Source organism: Oncorhynchus kisutch, linkage group LG22 (genome assembly GCF_002021735.2).
Source record: "Oncorhynchus kisutch isolate 150728-3 linkage group LG22, Okis_V2, whole genome shotgun sequence".
Classification (NCBI taxonomy): domain Eukaryota; kingdom Metazoa; phylum Chordata; class Actinopteri; order Salmoniformes; family Salmonidae; genus Oncorhynchus; species Oncorhynchus kisutch.
The window spans coordinates 52,246,997-52,271,629 of NC_034195.2; the positions used below are offsets into that span (position 1 = coordinate 52,246,997).

The window sequence follows — 24,633 nt, forward strand, 5'->3', positions numbered from 1 at the left end:
CCCTCCCCCGCGGACTGCCTGGTTTGAGATGTGAGTGGAAGATGTCGGTTTCGGGTCTGAAGGCCGAATTGAAGTTTTTGGAGTCAATTTTTGACCCAAACCACGAACGTTTCAGAATTATCGATTGGAAGCCCGATGAGCTTAGTTGTCAGTTTAATGTAACCGGTGAAAAACTGTTGATAATACATTGCAACATCACGGTAAGGAAGAAACTAGCGTAGCTAACGTAGCTAGTACAGACAGACACACACAGGGCGATAAACATGACGAATTTGGATAGCTATGCTTTGTTTTGTTTTTTTGTTGTTGTTGGAGATCATTAGCTAACCACATAATATATAAATGTGCTAAGACTTTTCAGTTAGTTTATACTCCTAATAAAAAAAATGTTTTTAAAAAAGGGGGTCATATGTCCAGGTATAGTTAGCTATGCTAGCTAACTCGTTAGAAAACAAGAAATAAGATCCTATTTGTAAACGTTACCCCTTTTTTGGGGGGTTGTTATTAAGCTAATGTTAGCTAGTAGGCTAATGCGTCTTTAAATTATTTATTTTTTAAACTCACAATGCCTTTTTGCCACAAGGCCAATCTATAAAAATATATCTTGATATTTGTACTTTTTTTTATTTTTTATTTTTATTTATACAATAACTTGTCAAAAGGTAACGTGACCTGCGAACACAATTTCTGACTAATGGAGATAATGAATAGTCCTGGGTAAAATAATTAATAAGGGTTGTTCTCATTAGCTAGCTAACTAAAAACCAGGACATAACGTTATAAGTCAGCGCTACTATAGGTAGGTAGGTTGCATATTTATCGATCCTTTATATACAGTTCAATGCTGTTCCATTAGAGCTTTACCAAGTAATGATGTGATCAATTGATCATCCCCTCCCCTCCCAGGAGTCATACCCCTCTACACCCCCAATCTGGTTTGTTGACTCTGATGATCCAAGTCTGACAGAGGTGTTGGAGCGCTTGGAAGATGTCAGAAAAGGAACATCTTTGGTAAGTCTCTTACCTGTGTGTGTGTGTAGATTGTGGAGTTTTCTACCTTCATCTTCAATACTATGTGCTGTAGGATGTCGCTACCGGCTCTCACAGAAGGCATAGGCCCTAATATCACCTACAAAATTGTTTGATTGTAAAAAAAGATGTAAAAAAATGTAAAGGGTCCGTCACACTATATATATGCCTTTTACCCGAACTGAATTAGTCAATACGTGCGTACATTTTTACGAATGGGTGACCCCAGCGGGAATTGAACCCACTACCCTTGCAGTTGTTAGTGGCATTTAAAACAAAAATAATGTTAACCTTTATTTATCTAGGCAATTCAGTTAAGAACAAATTCTTATTTAATACCCCGGCCAAACCCGGACGACGCTGGGCCAATTGTTCGCCGCCCTATGGGACTCCCAATCATGTTGGGGTTGTGATACAGCCTGGAATCGAACCAGGGTCTGTAGTGACGCCTCTAGCACTGAGATGCAGTGCCTTAGATTGCTGCGCCACACAAATATCATACCATCAAGACATGCTAACCTCTCGCCATTACGATAGTATTGGAGGTTAGCGTTTTGGGCCTCTGTTAGATATTTTATGCCTCTGTAACTTTCTCACTCACAATTATTCACAATTCAATCGGGATTATCCGTAATCATTGTAGCGTCCACATTAATGTAGAAGTTTTTTTTAGAAACATTATATTCTTATTTACAATAAAAGTAACTCCAAAATTGCACAATACACGGTTCACCCAATATGGATGAAACTACCCTCAAATTAAAGCAAAGCGATTGCACTTTAACCTCCATAGTCATTGTATCATTTCAAATCCGAAATCCTGGAGTACAGAGATAAAATAACCAAAACATGTACTGTCCCAATGCTTTTCTCTTTTCTTTGTTTTTCCTGGGAATACTTGGTCAACAGATTTCCTTACATGAAACTCATTTTTTGACTGAATTCCTTGTGTTTTTAGTCGCGCTACGACCCCGGCTCCAAAGAGATACTGTTGAATGACAGTTGACCTGTTGTTTTTTTTGTTTCCCCAGCTCCTGCAGCAGCTAAAGCGTCTCATCTGTGACCTGTGTCGACTGTACAACCTGCCCCAGCACCCAGATGTTGAGATGCTAGATCAGCCCCTCCCTGCTGGGCCCATCAACCCAGAGCGCAAGGTAGGGCTCATTCTAGGATGAAATTCTATTTATTTGGTAGGCCTGACAACCCCATATAAATAGAATCTAGAACTGGTGGACTCTGATTTGAATCACGTTTGTAGGCTGACCCCCCACACAGTTTGAAGTCAACAAATATTCAGTTGGTTTGAATCACATTGTAAGTGGAAATTATTTTAGCCTCAAATTATGTTTCAGACTAATCTAAATATTGTGACTCAAGGATGGGGACAGCCCTATCGCAAGGCAATAATCGTATTCTGGGCCTGAGTAACATTCCATACCAAAATTGATAGTCAGAAGGCTTTAAACTCACAATCCATTTTTTGTCTTTCCTATCCCGCTCTCTTTATAGCATGGACCAGCAGATGAAGTGACATCCGAGGAGGAGGAGGAGGAAGAAATGGGCGAGGTGTGTGTGTGTGTTTACCTACCTGTGTTCAACGAACATTACAAAAAGAGATAATATCCACATTCATCTTAAACGTATTGTGCGTGTGCTGTATATAAGGTATCTTGTGTGTATGTATACTATATAAAACCTCTCTTGTGTGCAGGCCTTGAATTTAAGGGTGTCCTGTCATCCCATGGGATGATGGGAAAAATATGTCTGTGACGGTTCAAAACAGACTCTGGGGACAGTTCTGGGACGATAGATCCTAAATTCATACAACCACTGAACATAATTACAATGTTAACCAGTAATGAGGCGGATGCAATTGATCTGAACGTTTAGTTTAAAATGTTGATAAACAATATATTCACACGGCAGTAGGCTACGTGCAGCTGTACCGTTCTAAAACCCCCACTGCACATCCAAGCGTTTTCATGTGACTGAAATGAAAGTTTGACATTTAAAATGTATTTATTTAACCTTTATTTAACTCGGCAAGTCAGTTAAGAACAAATTGTTATTTTCAATGACGGCCTAGGAACAGTAGGTTAACTGCCTGTTCAGGGGCAGAACGACAGATTTGTACCTTGTCAGCTCGGGGGTTTGAACTTCCGGTTACTAGTCCAACGCTCTAACCACTAGGCTACCCTGCCACCCCAAAAAATGAGGGGAGATCTAAAGATGCAACAACTAGCATGGATTGCTAATATAACTAGGATTATCGTCAACTAGCATGGGATGCCAGTATAACTAGGATTATCGTCAACTAGCATGGGATGCTAATATAACTAGGATTATCATCAACTAGCATGGATTGCTAATATAACTAGGATTATCATCAACTAGCATGGATTGCTAATATAACTAGGAATATCATCAACTAGCATGGATTGCTAATATGATTAGGATTATCGTCAACTGGCATGGATTGCTAATATAACTAGGATTATCGTCAACTGGCATGGATTGCTAATATGACTAGGATTATCGTCAACTAGCATGGATTGCTAATATAACTAGGATTATCGTCAACTGGCATGGATTGCTAATATGACTAGGATTATCGTCAACTAGCATGGGGTTGCTAAAATGACTAGGATTATCGTCAACTAGCATGGGGTTGCTAAAATGACTAGGATTATCGTCAACTAGCATGGGGTTGCTAAAATGACTAGGATTATCGCTAATATGAGTAAGATTGTGTCTTTGGCTGCTGGACAACTGACTTCCTCCGCTCACTGACTTCCTCCGCTCACTGACTTCCTCCGCTCACTGACTTCCTCCGCTCACCGACTTCCTCCGCTCACTGACTTCCTCCGCTCACTGACTTCCTCCGCTCACTGACTTCCTCCGCTCACTGACTTCCTCCGCTCACTGACTTCCTCCGCTCACTGACTTCCTCCGCTCACTGACTTCCTCCGCTCACTGACTTCCTCCGCTCACTGACTTCCTCCGCTCACTGACTTCCTCCGCTCACTGACTTCCTCCGCTCAGATTGCAATTGCGTTGCGTAACAGGCACTTTCTGCTCTTGTGACCATTCGATCTGAACAAACCGTGCCTTGAGTGGCCAGGTCCAAAGTATCAAGCCTGTAGACGTTAATGTTAATTATCCTACAATATATTTGTCGAACATGACCGGCGTTTTATTTATGTAATTAAAAGTATCGTTACAGATTGGCTACATTTCTGTCTCCTCATGTAAAGCATCTGTCTGGACATGACAGGCTGTAGCCAATATGCATAGGCTATCACCTACACTTTGACAAAAAAGCTAATTATTTATACTGAACAAAAAACATAAACACAACATGTAACAATTTCAAATATTTTACTGAGTTACAGTTCGCATAAGGAAATCAGTCAATTTAAATACATTTATTAGGTCATGACTGCAATACAGATATGCATCTGTTGGTCACAGATACCTTTAATAAAAAGGTCAGGTTTGGATCAGAAAACCAGTCTCTGATGTGTCCACCATTTGCCTCATGTAGCGTGGCACATTTCCTTCACATAGAGTTGATCAGGCTGTTGATGGTGGCCTGTGTATGCAGGCCATGGAACAAGTTGGACCTTTTCAGCTTCCAGGAATTGTTTACAGATCCTTGTGACATGGGACAGTTCATTATGATGCTGAAACAGAAACAGTTACCTTTATTTATCCAGGCAAGTCAGTTAAGAACAAATTCTTATTTTCAATGACGGCCTAGGAACAGTGGGTTAACTGCCAGTGGGTTAACTGCCTTGTTCAGGGGCAGAACGACAGATTTGTACCTTGTCAGCTTGGGGGTTTGAAGTTGCAACCTTCCGGTTACTAGTCCAACGCTCTAACCACTAGGCTACCCTGCCGCTCCAGGTGGAGTTGATGGCAGCAGATGAAGGGCACGACAATGGGCTTCAGGATCTCGTCACGGTATCTCTGTGCATTCATATTGCCATCGATAATATGCAATTGTGTTCGTTGTCCGTAGCTTATGCCTGCCCATACCATAACCCCACCTCACCATGGGGCTCTCTGTTCACAACGTTGACACCAGCAAACTGCCCCACCTCACCATGGGGCTCTCTGTTCACAACGTTGACATCAGCAAACTGCCCCACCTCACCATGGGGCTCTCTGTTCACAACGTTGACATCAGCAAACCACTCGCCCACACGACTCCAAGCAGTTGAAACCGGGATTCATCCATGAAGAGCACACTTCTCCAGCGTGCCGTTGAAGTTGAGCATTTGCCCACTGAAGTCTGTTTCGACACCAAACTGCAGTCAGGTCAAGACCTTGGTGAGGAAGACGAGTATGCAGATGAGCTTCCCTGAGACTGTTTCTGATGTGCAGAACTTCTTTGGTTGTCTAAACCCACAGTTTCATCAGCTGCCTGGGTGGCTGGTCTCAAGACGATCCTTCGGTTGAAGAAGCAGGATGTGGAGGTCCTGGGCTGTCGTGGTTACACGTGGTCTTCCGGTTGTGAGTCCGGTTGGATGTACTGCCAAATTCTCAAACTGCTTATGGTAGAGAAATGAACATTTACATTTTCTGGCAACAGCTCTGGTGGACATTGGTGCACTCAGCATGCCAATTGCACTTTCCCTCAAAACTTGAGACATCTGTGGCGTTGTGTGACAAAACGACACATTTTAGAGTGGCCCCAGCACAAGGTGCACCTGTGTAATGATCATGCTGTTTAATCAGCTTCTTGATATTCCGAACCTGTCAGGTAAATGGATTATCTTATCAAAGGAGAAATGTTCACTAACAGGGATGTAAAACAATTTTTTTCACAATATCACAATATTTTCTATGTGCGTATGGATTTTGTTGAGCATCTTTTATTTCAATTCATGAAAAATGGGACCAACATTTTACATGTTGAGTTTGTTTTTTGTGCAAAATAGATTTCATATTATTCTAACGTTGCCTTTTTTCGAGGCACATCTTTGTCTATTTGAATGTTCTAGAGTAGACCCATGTTGGCATATCAAAACGTAAACAAATGTTTTTTCTAAATTTGGGACGGTATATCTTCAGGTTGGGACGATTGAAATTGCACTAAGGTTGGATTCTTGGAGGGTGATGAGGAATGTTAGCCTGGAGCCCTGCTTGTGAGTATGCATAACTCTATATGTGATAACGTGTTTGTGTTCAGCAGGACATTGAAGACCTGGACCACTATGAGATGAAGGAGGAGGAGCCTGTACATGGGAAGAAGTCCGAGGACGACGGGATTGAGAAGGTGATTACTGTGATACACACCTCTTTCTCGCTCTCTGTCGGTCGGTCTCTCTCCCTCCCTCGCTCTCTGTCGGTCGGTCTCTCCCCCTCCCTCGCTCTCTGTCGGTCGGTCTCTCTCCCTCCCTCGCTCTCTGTCGTTCAGTCTCTCTCCCTCCCTCGCTCTCTGTCGGTCGGTCTCTCTCCCTCCCTCGCTCTCGGTCGTCGGTCTCTCTCCCTCGCTCTCTGTCGGTCGGTCGGTCTCTCACCCTCCCTCGCTCTCTGTCGGTCGGTCTCTCACCCTCCCTCGCTCTCTGTCGGTCGGTCTCTCTCCCTCCCTCGCTCTCTGTCGGTCGGTCTCTCTCCCTCCCTCGCTCTCTGTCGGTCGGTCGGTCGGTCTCTCTCCCTCCCTCGCTCTCTGTCGGTCGGTCGGTCTCTCACCCTCCCTCGCTCTCTGTCGGTCGGTCTCTCTCCCTCCCTCGCTCTCTGTCGGTCTCTTTCCCTCCCTCGTTCTCTGTCGGTCTCTCGCTCTCTGTCTGGCTCGCTCGCTCTCTCTCTCTATATTTCTATCTACACTGAGAGAAAATATAAATGCAACATGCAACAATTTCAAAGATTTTACTGAGTTACAGTTCATATAAGGAAATCAGTCAATTGAAATAAATGAATGAGGCCCTAATCTATGGATTTTACATGACTGGGAATACAGATATGCATCTTGTTGGTCACAGATACCTTTAAAAAAAAGGTAGGGGCGTGAATCAGAAAACCAGTCTGTATCTGGTGTGACCACCATTTGCCTCATGCAGCACGACACATCTCCTTCACATAGAGTTGATCAGGCTGTTGGTTGTGGCCTGTGGAATGTTGTCCCTCTCCTCTTCAATGGCTGTGTGAAGTTGCTGGATATTGGCGGGAACTGGAACACGCTGTCGTACACATTGATGCAAAGAATCTCAAACTTGCTCAATGGGTGACATGTCTGGTGAGAGTGCAGGCCATGGAAGAACTGGGACATTTTCAGCTTCCAGGAATTGTGTACAGATTCTAATGACATGGGGCCGTGCATTATCATGCTGAAACATGAGGTGATGATGGCGGCGGATGAATGGAACGACAACAGGCCTCAGGATCTCGTCACGGTATCTCGGGCATTCAAGTTGCCATTGATAAAATGCAATTGTGCTCATTGTCCGTAGCTTATGCCTGCCCATATTACAACCCCACTGCTACCATCGGGCAATCTGTTCACAACGTTGACATCAGCAAACCGCTCTCCCACACGACGCCATACACGCTGTCTGCCATCTGCCGGGTGCATTTGAAACCGGGATTAATCCATGAAGAGCACACTTCTCCAGTCGCCATCGAAGGTGAGCATTTGCCCACTGAAGTCGGTAACGACGCCGAACTGCAGTCAGTTCAAGACCCCGGTGAGGATGACGAGCACGAAGATGAGCTTCCCTGAGACGGTATCTGACAGTTTGTCACAGTTACCACAGTCAAAATTGGCTATATAGTAAAGAATAAATGAAAATAAGGTTAGGTTTAGGATTTAATCCTGAGTCGCTTTACCACAGATATATCCTCCAATCACAAAGGTTACGTAAATATTGGAACTTTTCTTTCTCCACAGATCGTGTTGGTGTCTGGTTACTAAGCAACCATTTTTGTTTTGTTTTTCCAGACAAAACCATTCTGTCAAACTACATTTTCACCTCTAAAATATGGCAATTCCAACAACAAAACATCTTAATGCTCAAAATACAACAACTTCACCTACCTAACAGCTAAATGTTTAAAAAAAATGTTTTACTTAGTTATAAATCGTATTCTACTTTCGAGGCTCCTCCGCATGTTGTCATGGAAAAATATGAATATTATTTCCAGGGTAGCCTAGTGGTTAGAGCGTTGGACTAGCAACCGAAAGTGATGCAAGTTCAAATCCCAGAGGCTGACAAGGTACAAATCTGTCGCTCTGCCCCCTGAACAAGGCAGTTAACCCACTGGTTCCTAGGCCGTCATTGAAAATAAGAATATGTTCTTAACTGACTTGCCTGGTAAAATGAAGGTAAAATATTTAAAAAATGATAAATAAAATAAATTTAAAAAACAATGAGCAACTCCTCTGGAAATCATATTGAATGCTGAGATTTCTGAAAGACAATTTTCTTTGGCAATATGACCCAAGAAGACTGGTTACCCAGACTGTCTTTTCCTTGCATGTTTAAAAAAAAAATAGCTTCTTGTAATTGTGAAAGTCAGCGTTACATTGTACTGTTTGCTGTATATTATAACTTTTTACTATCTTAATTGAGATATTTGTCAACATTTTAGTTTCTATCTTTTCTAACGTATTATTATTTTAATGAAGCACTTCCTACTGCATCAATAAAGTTGAATGTGATTTGATTTGAAGGAGAACCTGGCCATCCTTGAGAAGATCCGTAAGAACCAGAGGCAGGACCACTTGAACGTAAGTGCTCATTCGGTAAGGCGTCTTTTTCTTTTTTCAAGAGTGGGGGGGGGGGGACATTTCCACCGTTTTTATAGTCTCTTGTCTTGCTCTAAGGTAGCCTGGTTCTGATCCGTGTTGTGATGCCTGTTTCAGGGTGCCGTTTCTGGTTCAGTTCAGGCCTCCGATCGTCTCATGAAGGAACTCCGGGAGATCTACAGATCACAGAGTTACAAGACAGGTGAGAGATCGTCAGGTCAGGGTTACAAGACAGGTGAGAGATCGACAGGTCAGAGTTACAAGACAGGTGAGAGATCGACAGGTCGGGGTTACAAGACAGGTGAGAGATCGACAGGTCGGAGTTACAAGACAGGTGAGAGATCGACAGGTCGGGGTTACAAGACAGGTGAGAGATCGACAGGTCAGAGTTACAAGACAGGTGAGAGATCGACAGGTCAGAGTTACAAGACAGGTAAGAGATCGACAGGTCAGGGTTACAAGACAGGTGAGAGATCGACAGGTCAGAGTTACAAGACAGGTGAGAGATCGACAGGTCGGGGTTACAAGACAGGTGAGAGATCGACAGGTTAGAGTTACAAGACAGGTAAGAGATCGACAGGTCAGGGTTACAAGACAGGTGAGAGATCGACAGGTCAGAGTTACAAGACAGGTAAGAGATCGACAGGTCAGGGTTACAAGACAGGTGAGAGATCGACAGGTCAGAGTTACAAGACAGGTGAGAGATCGACAGGTCGGGGTTACAAGACAGGTGAGAGATCGACAGGTTAGAGTTACAAGACAGGTAAGAGATCGACAGGTCGGAGTTACAAGACAGGTGAGAGATCGACAGGTCGGAGTTACAAGACAGGTGAGAGATCGACAGGTCGGAGTTACAAGACAGGTGAGAGAATGACAGGTGAGAGATCGACAGGTCAGAGTTACAAAACAGCGGAGTGCTGGCCTGTCTCAGCACCCCATTGGTCCAAACCCTCCAGTGATTGTAGGTCTGATGATGATAACACGTTGATTTAACAGTGATGTTCACCTGTATATATCTTGTTATTCATTTCCAGGTATTTATTCGGTGGAGCTAGTCAATGACAGCCTTTATGAATGGCACGTCAAAATAAGAACGTAAGTTTTCAGAGCCGGGTATTATTTCATAGAGCTGTGGTAGCTTCCCCTGTTTCCTAGCTGTGTCTTTAAGTCTGGATAATATAGTGTAATCATTCTGTCGTTATCTTAACAGGGTAGACCCAGATAGTCCGTTACATAGTGACTTGCAGGTTCTGAAGGAAAAGGAAGGCGTGGACTACATTCTTCTCAGTTTCTCATATAAAGTGAGTTTTATTCATTTGATTTGATTGTTTTTATAAATGAATTATATATTTATTTTTTAATTATGTGGCGGGATAGAGGTTTTGCGATGATAAGTGTGTTTTCTTGTTTGACTCTTTCAGGATAACTTTCCTTTTGATCCACCGTTTGTACGGGTCGTCTCTCCTGTGCTGTCCGGAGGGTGAGTGCTGCTCAGTGAAGTCTGGATGGTCTTATTGTCCTATGCTTCTGTTTTTACCCTAGAGTATTCTGTCTGTCCTTTTCCTCATGTCCCTGAACGTGTTCTAGAGTATTCTGTCTGTCCTTTTCCTCATGTCCCTGAACGTGTTCTAGAGTGGTCTCTCTGTCCTTTTCCTCATGTCCCTGAACGTGATCTAGAGTAGTCTGTCTGTCCTTTTCCTCATGTCCCTGAACGTGATCTAGAGTAGTCTGTCTGTCCTTTTCCTCATGTCCCTGAACGTGATCTAGAGTAGTCTGTCTGTCCTTTTCCTCATGTCCCTGAACGTGATCTAGAGTAGTCTCTCTGTCCTTTTCCTCATGTCCCTGAACGTGATCTAGAGTAGTCTCTCTGTCCTTTTCCTCATGTCCCTGAACGTGATCTAGAGTAGTCTTTTCAAAATACTTTAGCTTCTGCTAAATGACTAAAATTAGATGGGCCAAATTATTTTCTAGTTCGTGAACCAGTCTTTGTACTTCTCTGTCCTTTATTTCAGGTACGTTCTTGGCGGAGGGGCCTTATGTATGGAGCTTCTCACAAAACAGGTCTGTATTTTAATATACTATTCATACATTGTTTGTCCCTCACCAAAGTTCCTGAAGACGCTGTCTCTTTCTCTTTGCTCAATTGTCTTTAAAAATAATTTTAAAAAAGTTTTTATGTCTGTTCTCCTCACCTCCTCTCCTTCATTGCCACTAATCTAATGAGGTTTTCAGACCGACCAATTAGTATTTTTTTGTGTTGTTCCAGGGTTGGAGCAGTGCCTATTCCATTGAGTCTGTCATCATGCAGATCAATGCCACCCTAGTCAAAGGAAAAGCCAGGGTGCAGTTCGGAGCCAATAAGGTAAACAACTGTAGTAACTTTTGGTAAACATTAGATTATTTTATTTTTTGTCACACCATGTGAGGTTGTTGATGATGAATCTAATCTGTTTTTTCACTAATATTCTTGTAGAATCAGTACAGTCTTGCCAGGGCACAACAGTCATACAAATCCCTGGTGCAGATTCACGAAAAGAATGGTAAATGGTCCTCATTGAACTATCGATCCATATAAACATAAACAAATCTGTGGTTGTTATGGCAACCTTGTGTGTTTGATTGATTGATTTATTTTTCAGGCTGGTACACACCTCCTAAAGAAGATGGGTAAAGAGTTCACTCCTCATTCTCCCTGGGAACATAATGTCTTGGGTTAAAAAAACAAAACAACAACAATATATTTTAATTTCTTTTGGAGCTATTTTCTCCCTTCTGACTTATTTGGGAGTTATATCATCTTTCTTGTGGAAACCAACTGGCAAATTCTTCCGTCTGGCCTGTCGTCAGCTCAGTAGACCAGTATCTCTTCTCTGCCTGGCCCAATAACGGGCTATACTGTCTACTCCCTGCTGCATCACTCCACTGTCCCCTTCACCTGAGGAGAATGTCTGTTATAACTGAGGGGCTCGGCGGTCCTGTTGCATCACTCCACAGCCCCCTTCACCTGAGGAGAATGTCTGTTATAACTGAGGGGCTCGGAGGTCCTGTTGCATCACTCCACAGCCCCCTTCACCTGAGGAGAATGTCTGTTATAACTGAGGGGCTCGGCTGTCCTGTTGCATCTTTTCACATTTTGTTTTCCCTTATGTCTCTCTCTATGTGGAGAACAGCCTTTTCTCCTTCCATACATGCTCTGGTTTTGACGACGTGGGCTCGACTAACGGATCATCTTGATTAGTTCCTCCTCGGTGAGAGAACCTACCTACTGTACAGCAGACCGGTCTGACTAGAGCTGGTTTGTTCGTATCCACAACCACCACCACCTGTTTTTAGTGTGAAGCTGTACCCTCTTACAGCCAGCCACAGCATTTGGCAGTTGGATTTGAACTGAAACCTCTCTGTGGTGACAGTTGGATTTGAACTGAAACCTCTCTGTGTTCACAGTTGGATTTGAACTGAAACCTCTCTGTGGTGACAGTTGGATTTGAACTGAAACCTCTCTGTGTTCACAGTTGGATTTGAACTGAAACCTCTCTGTGGTGACAGTTGGATTTGAACTGAAACCTCTCTGTGTTCACAGTTGGATTTGAACTGAAACCTCTCTGTGTTCACAGTTGGATTTGAACTGAAACCTCTCTGTGGTGACAGTTGGATTTGAACTGAAACCTCTCTGTGGTGACAGTTGGATTTGAACTGAAACCTATCTGTGGTGACAGTTGGATTTGAACTGAAACCTCTCTGTGGTGACAGTTGGATTTGAACTGAAACCTCTCTGTGATGACAGTTGGATTTGAACTGAAACCTCTCTGTGGTGACAGTTGGATTTGAACTGAAACCTCTCTGTGTTCACAGTTGGATTTGAACTGAAACCTCTCTGTGGTGACAGTTGGATTTGAACTGAAACCTCTCTTTGGTGACAGTTGGATTTGAACTGAAACCTCTCTTTGGTGACAGTTGGATTTGAACTGAAACCTCTCTGTGGTGACAGTTGGATTTGAACTGAAACCTCTCTGTGGTGACAGTTGGATTTGAACTGAAACCTCTCTGTGGTGACAGTTGGATTTGAACTGAAACCTCTCTTTGGTGACAGTTGGATTTGAACTGAAACCTCTCTTTGGTGACAGTTGGATTTGAACTGAAACCTCTCTTTGGTGACAGTTGGATTTGAACTGAAACCTCTCTGTGGTGACAGTTGGATTTGAACTGAAACCTCTCTTTGGTGACAGTTGGATTTGAACTGAAACCTCTCTGTGGTGACAGTTGGATTTGAACTGAAACCTCTCTGTGGTGACAGTTGGATTTTAAAGCGAATATGAAGGAAGATGGAGGATCACTTAAGATGTTTCAGTGATGTCATCTTTAGTGACGCTGCTCCTTTTTCTCCCCTGACTTTGTGTAATATTTACTGGTACCAAATTACAGATGTTGTTTAAAAGAAATAGTATATGCTTAAATGTATTGTTATTCTGCTTGCTGGCTTTTTTGTTGTTGCTTTTTTTTATTTTTTTTAATGTCCCAGCAGTAACATCATGTGCCAGATTAGTGACAAAATGGTGGGTGACTAGGATGCAGGAAGGGGTCTCCCAAATGACACCCTAGTATCTAGATAGTGCACTTCTTTTGACCTTTGACCTATGGGAATGAAAAAGCTGGATATGGACAACATTCTTAGGAAAGCAAAGTAACTCTGGATCATTTTTCTTTTTCTGATAAACGTGTCGGTCAAAAAAAATACTGCACGATGTAGTAAACGAGTTGCCATTTTGGGATGAAATCTACCACTGCGTACCATCTCCCTGCTGTCCTGTAGGATGCGGCTGTTGATCCTCAGTTACAACATCACACCTGAACATATATATATTTTTTTACAATGGTTAAGTGAGCTAGCTCCACCAAGCCGTCTGTCATGTTGTTTTCCTATTTAAGGGGATCGCGTAGGGGATGGCCTGGTTCCAGATCTCCTGGGGTTTGGTTTGTACCCAGAAGTTCATACCGTTTCTCTACCGTACCGGGGTATGCGGTATTACCGAATGTGCACAGAAGTTGTTGGCTCTATTTTTATGCACAAAACAATTTAGGTTACAGGGGCTCTTGATCCAGGAAGGGATTGAACGTCTCTGCTGTAACCAAGTAGCTTGATCTTGACATCTAAACACTTTGCTAGCAAGTCAACAAGCATCGTGCATAGCTGGAGCCCTGAGCTGGATATCATTTATTTAACACATCTTAGATTTACTTATAGGTATACTACATTTAAAGTAGTATAACCCCCAACAAAAAAGCTCAATTCTAAATCATACCATTCGTATTACTCCGGTATAAATTGTATATATATCGCCCAAGCCTATTGTCCTCTAATGACCACAGGACAAGATGGCACAAATGGACCTGGGACCAACCAGGCTGGAGCATAGCATGCAAGGCAACCATGGCACAACACCGTTACCATAGCTACATTACCAGTTAGTTACCATAGCTACATTACCTGTTAGTTACCATAGTTGCATTACCTGTTAGTTACCATAGGCAGCTTCATCTCCAGTTAGTTACCATAGTTGCATTACCAGCTAGTTACCATAGTTGCATTACCATCTAGTTACCATAGTTGCATTACCATCTAGTTACCATAACTAAATCACCAGTTAGTTAACTTAGTCGGCTTTAACTGGAGACTGACGCTTTGTGGGTCTTGCATAGTTGTATGTTTTCAATAGATCATATTTTGTGTTATTAAAGGACAAAGAGTTTTCATTGAGCTATTATACTAGTATACCAGTAGTTAGATTTATTGGGTGATATATTCTATAGCTACCTAAATTGAAACACTGTTAACTATACTGAACAAAAATATAAATGCAACACTTTAAATTATTTGATTATATAAGGATATAAGGAAATCCGTCCATTGAAATACATTAATTACTCTATGGATCCATCTATCTATGGATTTCAAATGACTTGGCATGGGCACAGCCATAGAAAGGGCCTGGGAGGGCATAGGCCCACCCACTTGGGAACCAGGCCCACCCACTTGGGAACCAGGCCCACCGCCAGCCAATCAGAATTAGTTTTTCCTCCAGTTTTTTTTAAATTACAGACAGAAATACTCCTCAGTTTCATCAGCTGTCCGGGTGACTGGTCTCAGACGATCCCGCAGGTGAAGAAGTCAGATGTAGAGGGGGGCTAGCTTGGTAACACGTAGTCTGCGGTTGTGAGGCCGGATGGACGTACTGCCAAATTCTCAGACGAAGTTGGAGGCGGCTTATGGTAAAAAAAATGAACATTCAGTTCTCTGCCAAAAGCTCAGGTGGACAATCCTTGCTGTCGCCATGCCAATTGCACACTCCCTCTACTTGAGATATCTGTGGCATAGTGTTGTGAAAAAAACTTCACATTTTAGTGGCCTTTTATTGTCCCTCGTACAAGGTGCACCTGTGTAATGATCATGCCATGTAATCAACTTCTTGATATGCCACACCTGTCAGGTGGATGAATTATTTTGGCAAAGGAGAAATGTTCACTAAGAGGAATGTAAATCAAATCTGTGAACAAAATATGAGAGAAATTAGCTTTTTGCGCATATGGAAAATTCCGTGGATCTTTAATTTCAGCTCATGAAACATGGGACCAACACTTTACAAGTTGAGTTTTATGTTTTTGTTACGTGTATTTGGAGGGGAGCTCTCCTGACCTGGTAAAATAATAACATCTTAACATGCGTCCTAAATTGGACCCTATCGCTCCTCATATGGCTCCGGTCTAAATTAGTGCACTATATAGGGAATAGGGTTCTATAGGGCTCTGGTCTAAAGTAGTACACTATATAGGGAATAGGGTTCTATAAGGCTCTGGTCTAATGTAGTGCACTATGTAGGGAATAGGGTTCTATAAGGCTCTGGTCGAATGTAGTGCACTATGTAGGGAATAGGGTTCTATAGGGCTCTGGTCTAAAGTAGTGCACTATATAGGTAATAGGGTTCTATAGGACTCTGGTCTAAAGTAGTGCACTATATAGGGAATAGGGTTCTATAGGGCTCTGGTCTAAAGTAGTGCACTATATAGGGAATAGGGTTCTATAGGGCCCTGGTCTAAAGTAGTGCACTATATAGGGAATAGGGTTCTATAGGACTCTGGTCTAAAGTAGTGCACTATATAGGGAATAGGGTTCTATAGGACTCTGGTCTAAAGTAGTGCACTATATAGGTAATAGGGTTCTATAGGGCTCTGGTCTAAAGTAGTGCACTATATAGGGAATAGGGTTCTATAGGGCTCTGGTCTAAAGTAGTGCACTATATAGGGAATAGGGTTCTATAGGGCTCTGGTCTAAAGTAGTGCACTATATAGAGAATAGTGTTCCATTTGGGATGCTACCCTAGAATACCAGACCTGGTTGACTGTTTGTCTATACATACTGAATAGAGTGTTTCTGCGTTTTTCCACCTTGTTGAACCAAGAATATGTTTTGGCTAAATATCTATTTTTGAGGTGTACTAATAAGGATTACAGTATTATGAAAGTATAAATTGCTCTCATGAACTGAAATGTGGAAATTTTGTAACGCTGATATTTACCCTGTTTTGTTTAGTGTTTTCAACATGCAATGTGACACAAGTTCAGTGCTACTATAATATGTCTCTCCCAATTGGCACCCTAGTCCCTATATAGTTCACTACTTCTGTCCAAGGCTCATAGTCCACTATATAGGGAATAGGGTGCCATCTAAAACACTGCTAGGGTCTTATCTGCATGTCTACCTCCATGCTTTTGGCTTGTATCAGAAACATGGGTATCTGCTGGTCTTTGTTGTCTTTAGTCCCTAATACATATATCTAGGCTAGGCTACTATGGGTTTTTATTTCTGAGTGTGAGAGGAGGTCTTTAAATATATCTTGTCTGTAATGGGTAAGTATATTTTTTTTGCACAAAATGGCAAGGATGTGCCTCAAGTCAATACACCTGAACTAACAAATCAAGTTTTTAGGATCTCACCTTTTTCTGAATCGGAGGAAAACTCTGTCTTTCTAGAGGTAACTATTATGTCCCTTTTTTTTTCTTCAATCGTACAATTGATACCAGTCTGAATCATACAGGCTCCCACTTGTGGAGAATGGTGACGGGTTGTGTGAATTTCTAGGGGTCGAGAGGGAAGAAGGGGATGGTTGTTTAGTAGTACATCTACTTGGCTCCGTATGACCTAAGATTACGTCCCAAATGGTACCCTCTTTTATTTATTCCCTAAATAGTGCATTACTTTTGACCAGGACCCATAGGGCTGTGGTCTAAAGTAGTGCCCCCCTTTACATAGGGAATCCGGTAGCCAAAGCCTGGGTCCGTTACTTCTGCACAGAATTGATGTCTTGTGATTCCCATTTTTTTTTAAATTTTTTTTAGAGTAACTTAGTTCAGCTCAGTAGAACTTTTCTCTCACGTTTAGGTAGCTGCTTCCCACTTGATACCCTGTCTAGAAAACAAGCCCCCACCTACCCCCTGCCCTGTCTAGAAAACTAGCCCCCCCCCACCTACCCCCAGACACCGGTGGGATCTGAGGCTGTATGTATCAAGTGTCTCAGAGTGGGAGTCTTGATCTAGGAGGATTTCTCTTCACAGATAATTATGAATATGATGACACGGACAAGGAGGATCCTAGATCAGATCCCCATACTCTTGAGACGCTTGATACCGACGGACTCAGATACAAATTTGATAGGTTTAAGCCATATGCTCTGATAGGGGCAAGGTGAATATATTACCACATTTATTACACGTGTCCAACCTTCTCAGATATCCACAAGTGTCTGGGGGAGGGGGTAGGTAGAGTGTCTAGGGGTTGATTCTGGACAGGACCCAAAATCTCTGGACAGAGGCGGAGGGCGGGGTATAGGTGCTCATTCACTTTGGGCAGAGTCAGTTCAGTCATTCATTCTGTGATTTTTAAATAGGTTTGCACGTTCCTCTGTACCTGGACAGTGTTTTTGATAGAAGGTTAATCTGTCTTCTCTATCTAGACTAATTGTAAAATCATTTCTGGTCGTCAACAAATGGTTGGGACAGATTGTCAAGTTTTGCACCCGTTGGTTGGCATGCTTTGTTTTTTTGTTTTCAAGGGACATTTTGACCATGTACAGTAATTTGTAAACTTGCATCAAGTTTATGAATAAAGAATTTTAAGATTATTTGTCGGTGATTTATTACTTGATTTGTCTCTCTCTCTCCTCTCTTTGTCTCTCTCTCTCCTCTCTTTCTGTCTCTCTCTCTCCTCTCTTTCTGTCTCTCTCTCTCCTCTCTTTCTGTCTCTCTCTCTCCTCTCTTTCTGTCTCTCTCTCTCCTCTCTCTCTCTCCTCTCTTTCTGTCTCTCCTCTCTTTCTCTCTCTCTCCTCTTTCTCTCTCTCTCCTCTCTTTCTCTCTCTCTCTCCTCTCTTTCTCTCTCCTCTCTTTCTGTCTCTCTCTCTCCTCTCTTTCTCTCTCTCTCCTCTCTTTTGATTTGTTACTTGGCAACCGAAAGCTTCAGTCAGGAGATTGGGGCTTGTCGGCATCATGACAATTTTTTTTTGGGGGGGGGGGATTGATTATAGTATTCCTTCCCAGCCAACAGGGGGCACTGTTTAATGTTTTACAGCTTGTGCTCAAGCAGCTACTCACAATAATACAGTTTTGTACTTTGTAAATGAGGGCTATAGATTAACACACAGATGTCATTTGGGATAGATGCAAATGTTTCCCAATCATCTCTGATAGGGAGAAAACTAAATAGTTCACCCGCTTGGGTCCCCAGTAATGATGAAGGTAATGGAGTCCAGGTGTGAATCATGATGATCTGCAGGTGAGAGTAAGGAAGGATGCCAGGTATGTGTAATGATGAATCCCAGGACCGGCGACGTCGTGCGCCAGAGGGGAGGCATGACAGTAGGCACGCCCGTCCCCCCTCACGGACGCACGGTTCCTGCTGCAGGACGACGCCGACCAGGGAGGTGACCCTGAGGACAAGGAGCGGGTCGGTCCGGGAGGCGAAGGTGGAAATCACAGATGATGTTGGAATCCAGAATGTCCTGGAATCCAGGTGGTACAGTGGTTAAGGGCGCTGTACTGCAGCGCCAGCTGTGCCATCAGAGACTCTGGGTTCGCGCCCAGGCTCTGTCGTAACCGGCCGCGACCGGGAGGTCCGTGGGGCGACGCACAATTGGCCTAGCGTCGTCTGGGTTAGGGAGGGCTTGGCCGGTAGGGATGTCCTTGCCTCATCGCGCACCAGCGACTCCTGTGGCGGGCCGGGCACAGTGCACGCTAACCAAGGTTGCCAGGTGCACGGTGTTTCCTCCGACACATTGGTGCGGCTTGCTTCCAGGTTGGTTGCGCACTGTGTTAAGAAGCAGTGCGGCTTGGTTGGGTTGTGTATCGGAGGACGCATGACTTTCAACCTTCGTCTCTCCCGAGCCCATACGGGAGTTGTAGCGATGAGACAAGATAGTAGCTACTAAAAACAATTTGATACCACAAAATTGGGGAGAAAAAGGGGTCAAATTCAACAACAAAAAACTAACAGAATGTCCTCCACCGGAACCCAGCACTGTTCCTCTGGGCCATACCCCTCCCAGTCCACCAGATACTGGAGCCGACCCCCAAGAAGCCCGGAGTCCAGTAGAGATCTGACAGCAAAAGCCAGACTCCCCTCGACGTCCAGGGGGGTTTGTGGGGTGTCGTGCGGGACAGCATCAGCTAGGGGACCAGGAACCACCTGTCTGAGAAGGGAGACATGAAATGAGGTTGAGATACGATAGTGACTGGACAACTGTAACCTATATCACCTCGTTGACCCTCTGGAGAACCTTGAACGGCCCCACAAACAGGGGGCTGAGATTCTTGCAGGACAGGCGGAGTGGGAGGTTGCTGGAAAAGAGCAAGACGCAATCCCCCGGGTGGAATACTGCGTGGCGATCTGCCTGTTCCTTTTGACGATGGGCGGTGCGCTGGAGTCTCTCATGAGCGTCGCTCCACACTTCTTCTGCGTGCCAGAACCACTCATCAACCGCAGGCTTGTCGGTCTGGCCCGGAGTCCACGGGGCCAGGGCTGGCTGAAAACCCAGAGCACGCTGGAAGGGTGTTAATCCAGTAGAAGAGTGACACAGCAAGTTCTGGGCGTACTCTGCCCATGGTAGGAATCGTGCCCACTCACTCTGCAGGTCCTGACAGTGACTCCTCAGGAACCTCCCCAGCTCCTGGTTCATCCTCTCCACCTGCCCGTTGGACTGAGGCTGGTACCCAGAAGTGAGGCTGAGCTTCTCCATTAAGTCCCTCCATAGTCATGTGAATTGGGGGCCACGGTCGGGAGGGGGTGTATGTTGATCAGTCTCACGTCGCTGTGGAGGAATTTTGGTCCATTCTTCCATGCAGAACTGGTGTAACTCAGCGACATTTGTGGGTTTTCAAGTCCTGCCACAACTTGGGATCAAATCAAAATCCGGTGTAGACCTTACCATGAAATGCTTACTTATAATCCCTTAACTCTATTTTCTTAAAACTGCATTGTTAAGAAAATATATACTAAATTAACTAAAGTAAAAATAATATCAAGGTTATATACAGAGGGTACCGGTACGGGTATACAGGTTAGTCGAGGTAATTTGTGTATGTCGGTAGTGGATGGAGTCTCTTGGTAGATAGTGTGGTTTACAGCAATACCTCAAGACTTCTTTAATATTAGACATCGCTCACCAGCTTTTATTGACAAATAGACACATAACCCCAGTGCTCGTCTCACCAGACGTAGCTGTTCTGTCCTGCCGATGCACAGAAAACCAAGCCAGCTCTATATTATCCGTGTCTCGGTGAAACATAAGATCCTACATTTTTCAATGTCCTGTTGGTAGGATAATCTCGAACGGAGATCATGCAGTTTATTTTCCAGTGATTGCACGTTGGCTAATAGAAGGGGTGGTAGAGGCGGGTTACCCACTTGCCGACAAATTTTCACAAGGCACCCCGATCTACGCCCCACTGTATTTCTGTATTTTCTTCAGGCGGATGACGGTCTCGGAGAAGCAGTATATCCTTTGCATCGGACTCATTAAAGAAATGTCTAGTTTGAGGTGAGTAATCTCTGTTCTGATGTCCAGAAGCTCTTTTCGGTCATAAGAGACGGTAGCAGCAACATTGTGTACAAAATAAGTTACAAACAATGCGTAAAAACAAACAAAATAGCACAGTTGGTTTGGAGCCTGTAAAACGGCAGCCATTCCATTCGGCGCCATTATTAAGGGGGTCTGGACATTGACTAGGCCATTCCAAAACTTCAATTTTGTTGCTTTTTAACCATTTTCACGTAGACTTCAGAGATCTCTTCTATCAATTTATCCTCTGTGGGTGAATATTGAGAATGAGACACAGTAAAATGATTCATAGCTAATCAGAGAAAGAGAGAGAATTTGAGAGTTTACGTACTGTATTATTGTTTTAAAGGCGTCACTCACTATTAACAATGCCCCTCTTTTCACTATTAAATAATGGTCAACTATTCTGACTTTTTATTTGTATCGCCTTCACAATCCTTGTCTTACACTATTTGCAATGAAGTATACAGTAATGCAAAGTGTGTGCACTGCATTCTGTACCCTCTCTACGGCCTCATTGAGACCGTCACATGGTAATACAAGGCATAGCACAGTCATGTCACTCACCTTTCCTCTACTACTCTTGTGTTTCAACCCAGTTCAACTATGTGTTTAACATGGTGCGTGCAATGCCCCTTGGCTATGTTATCTAACAGATTAAGATTATTTTATTGGTCAATTGCAACACAAGGTCAGCCCAAATGTTTTTTTGTTTTTTTTCTCATCTGATCCTGGATTCGAACTGGCAAGTTTCCAGTTGCTGGCGTTCCTCTCTAACCGCTTGGCTATCTGCCACCTTACAATTGCTACCAATGGCGAAGAGAGACATTTCTTAATGTATGGAACTGATTTTTTATTTTATTTAACCAGGCAAGTCAGTTAAGAACAAATTCTTATTTTCAATGACGGCCTAGGAACAGTGGGTTAACTGGTCTAGGAACAGTGGGTTAACTGGTCTAGGAACAGTGGGTTAACTGGTCTAGGAACAGTGGGTTAACTGGTCTGGGAACAGTGGGTTAACTGGTCTAGGAACAGTGGGTTAACTGGTCTGGGAACAGTGGGTTAACTGGTCTAGGAACAGTGGGTTAACTGGTCTAGGAACAGTGGGTTAACTGGTCTGGGAACAGTGGGTTAACTGGTCTAGGAACAGTGGGTTAACTGGTCTAGGAACAGTGGGTTAACTGGTTTAGGAACAGTGGGTTAACTGGTCTAGGAACAGTGGGTTAACTGGTCTAGGAACAGTGGGTTAACTGGTCTAGGAACAGTGGGTTAACTGGTCTAGGAACAGTGGGTTAACTGGTCTAGGAACAGTGGGTTAACTGGTCTAGGAACAGTGGGTTAACTGGTCTAGGAACAGTGGGTTAACTGTCTAGGAACAGTGGGTTAACTGGTCTAGGAACAGTGGGTTAACTGGTCTAGGAACAGTGGGTTAACTGGTCTAGGAACAGTGGGTTAACTGGTCTAGGAACAGTGGGTTAACTGGTCTAGGAACAGTGGGTTAACTGGCCTAGGAACAGTGGGTTAACTGGTCTAGGAACAGTGGGTTAACTGGCCTAGGATCAGTGGGTTAACTGGTCTAGGAACAGTGGGTTAACTGGTCTAGGAACAGTGGGTTAACTGGTCTAGGAACAGTGGGTTAACTGGTCTAGGAACAGTGGGTTAACTGGCCTAGGAACAGTGGGTTAACTGGTCTAGGAACAGTGGGTTAACTGGTCTAGGAACAGTGGGTTAACTGGTCTAGGAACAGTGGGTTAACTGGTCTAGGAACAGTGGGTTAACTGGTCCTAGGAACAGTGGGTTAACTGGTCTAGGAACAGTGGGTTAACTGGTCTAGGAACAGTGGGTTAACTGGTCTAGGAACAGTGGGTTAACTGGTCTAGGAACAGTGGGTTAACTGGCCTAGGAACAGTGGGTTAACTGGTCTAGGAACAGTGGGTTAACTGGCCTAGGAACAGTGGGTTAACTGGTCTAGGAACAGTGGGTTAACTGGTCTAGGAACAGTGGGTTAACTGGTCTAGGAACAGTGGGTTAACTGGTCTAGGAACAGTGGGTTAACTGGTCTAGGAACAGTGGGTTAACTGGCCTAGGAACAGTGGGTTAACTGGTCTAGGAACAGTGGGTTAACTGGTCTAGGAACAGTGGGTTAACTGGCCTAGGAACAGTGGGTTAACTGGTCTAGGAACAGTGGGTTAACTGGTCTAGGAACAGTGGGTTAACTGGTCTAGGAACAGTGGGTTAACTGGTCTAGGAACAGTGGGTTAACTGGCCTAGGAACAGTGGGTTAACTGGTCTAGGAACAGTGGGTTAACTGGCCTAGGAACAGTGGGTTAACTGGTCTAGGAACAGTGGGTTAACTGGTCTAGGAACAGTGGGTTAACTGGTCTAGGAACAGTGGGTTAACTGGTCTAGGAACAGTGGGTTAACTGGTCTAGGAACAGTGGGTTAACTGGTCTAGGAACAGTGGGTTAACTGGCCTAGGAACAGTGGGTTAACTGGCCTAGGAACAGTGGGTTAACTGGTCTAGGAACAGTGGGTTAACTGGTCTAGGAACAGTGGGTTAACTGGTCTAGGAACAGTGGGTTAAACTGGTCTAGGAACAGTGGGTTAACTGGTCTAGGAACAGTGGGTTAACTGGTCTAGGAACAGTGGGTTAACTGGTCTAGGAACAGTGGGTTAACTGGTCTAGGAACAGTGGGTTAACTGGGTCTAGGAACAGTGGGTTAACTGGTCTAGGAACAGTGGGTTAACTGGTCTAGGAACAGTGGGTTAACTGGTCTAGGAACAGTGGGTTAACTGGTCTAGGAACAGTGGGTTAACTGGGTTAACTGTCTAGGAACAGTGGGTTAACTGGTCTAGGAACAGTGGGTTAACTGGTCTAGGAACAGTGGGTTAACTGGTCTAGGAACAGTGGGTTAACTGGTCTAGGAACAGTGGGTTAACTGGTCTAGGAACAGTGGGTTAACTGGTCTAGGAACAGTGGGTTAACTGGTCTAGGAACAGTGGGTTAACTGGTCTAGGAACAGTGGTTAACTGGTCTAGGAACAGTGGGTTAACTGGTCTAGGAACAGTGGGTTAACTGGTCTAGGAACAGTGGGTTAACTGGTCTAGGAACAGTGGGTTAACTGGTCTAGGAACAGTGGGTTAACTGGTCTAGGAACAGTGGGTTAACTGGCCTAGGAACAGTGGGTTAACTGGTCTAGGAACAGTGGGTTAACTGGTCTAGGAACAGTGGGTTAACTGGTCTAGGAACAGTGGGTTAACTGGTCTAGGAACAGTGGGTTAACTGGTCTAGGAACAGTGGGTTAACTGGTCTAGGAACAGTGGGTTAACTGGTCTAGGAACAGTGGGTTAACTGGTCTAGGAACAGTGGGTTAACTGGTCTAGGAACAGTGGGTTAACTGGTCTAGGAACAGTGGGTTAACTGGTCTAGGAACAGTGGGTTAACTGGTCTAGGAACAGTGGGTTAACTGGTCTAGGAACAGTGGGTTACTGGTCTAGGAACAGTGGGTTAACTGGTCTAGGAACAGTGGGTTAACTGGTCTAGGAACAGTGGGTTAACTGGTCTAGGAACAGTGGGTTAACTGGTCTAGGAACAGTGGGTTAACTGGTCTAGGAACAGTGGGTTAACTGGTCTAGGAACAGTGGGTTAACTGGTCTAGGAACAGTGGGTTAACTGGTCTAGGAACAGTGGGTTAACTGGTCTAGGAACAGTGGGTTAACTGGTCTAGGAACAGTGGGTTAACTGGTCTAGGA

The 24,633-nt window shown here is 44.0% G+C and overlaps 1 protein-coding gene across 4 annotated transcripts; it reads left to right on the plus strand.

Annotated features, from left to right (window-relative positions):
- LOC109875981 (ubiquitin-conjugating enzyme E2 Q2-like) lies at positions 1 to 17,952 on the plus strand. 4 transcript variants are annotated; one of them, XM_020468445.2, is made up of 14 exons: positions 1 to 200; positions 907 to 1,011; positions 2,061 to 2,183; positions 2,539 to 2,595; positions 6,227 to 6,310; positions 8,705 to 8,776; positions 8,897 to 8,981; positions 9,814 to 9,874; positions 9,990 to 10,080; positions 10,201 to 10,259; positions 10,792 to 10,840; positions 11,046 to 11,141; positions 11,253 to 11,319; positions 11,419 to 17,952. In XM_020468445.2, the coding sequence occupies exons 1-14, from the start codon at positions 42 to 44 to the stop codon at positions 11,448 to 11,450; spliced, it is 1,140 nt and encodes a 379-aa protein (XP_020324034.1). In that variant the 5' UTR covers positions 1 to 41; the 3' UTR covers positions 11,451 to 17,952. The 4 variants fall into 4 exon arrangements, with proteins under 4 accessions (XP_020324034.1, XP_020324033.1, XP_020324035.1 ...); XM_020468444.2 differs by having other exon boundaries at positions 4 to 200; positions 6,224 to 6,310; XM_020468446.2 differs by having other exon boundaries at positions 4 to 200; positions 6,224 to 6,310; positions 8,705 to 8,761.
- The last annotated feature ends 6,681 nt before the right edge of the window (positions 17,953 to 24,633 follow it).

Coding starts and splice junctions, on each gene's coding strand:
- LOC109875981 (XM_020468444.2), top strand. CDS start 42: ATGTCGGTTTCGGGTCTGAAGGCCGAATTGAAGTTTTTGGAGTCAATT. Junction 1,012..2,060: donor TCAGAAAAGGAACATCTTTG/GTAAGTCTCTTA, acceptor TTGTTTCCCCAG/CTCCTGCAGCAGCTAAAGCG. Junction 8,777..8,896: donor TGAACGTAAGTGCTCATTCG/GTAAGGCGTCTT, acceptor TGCCTGTTTCAG/GGTGCCGTTTCTGGTTCAGT.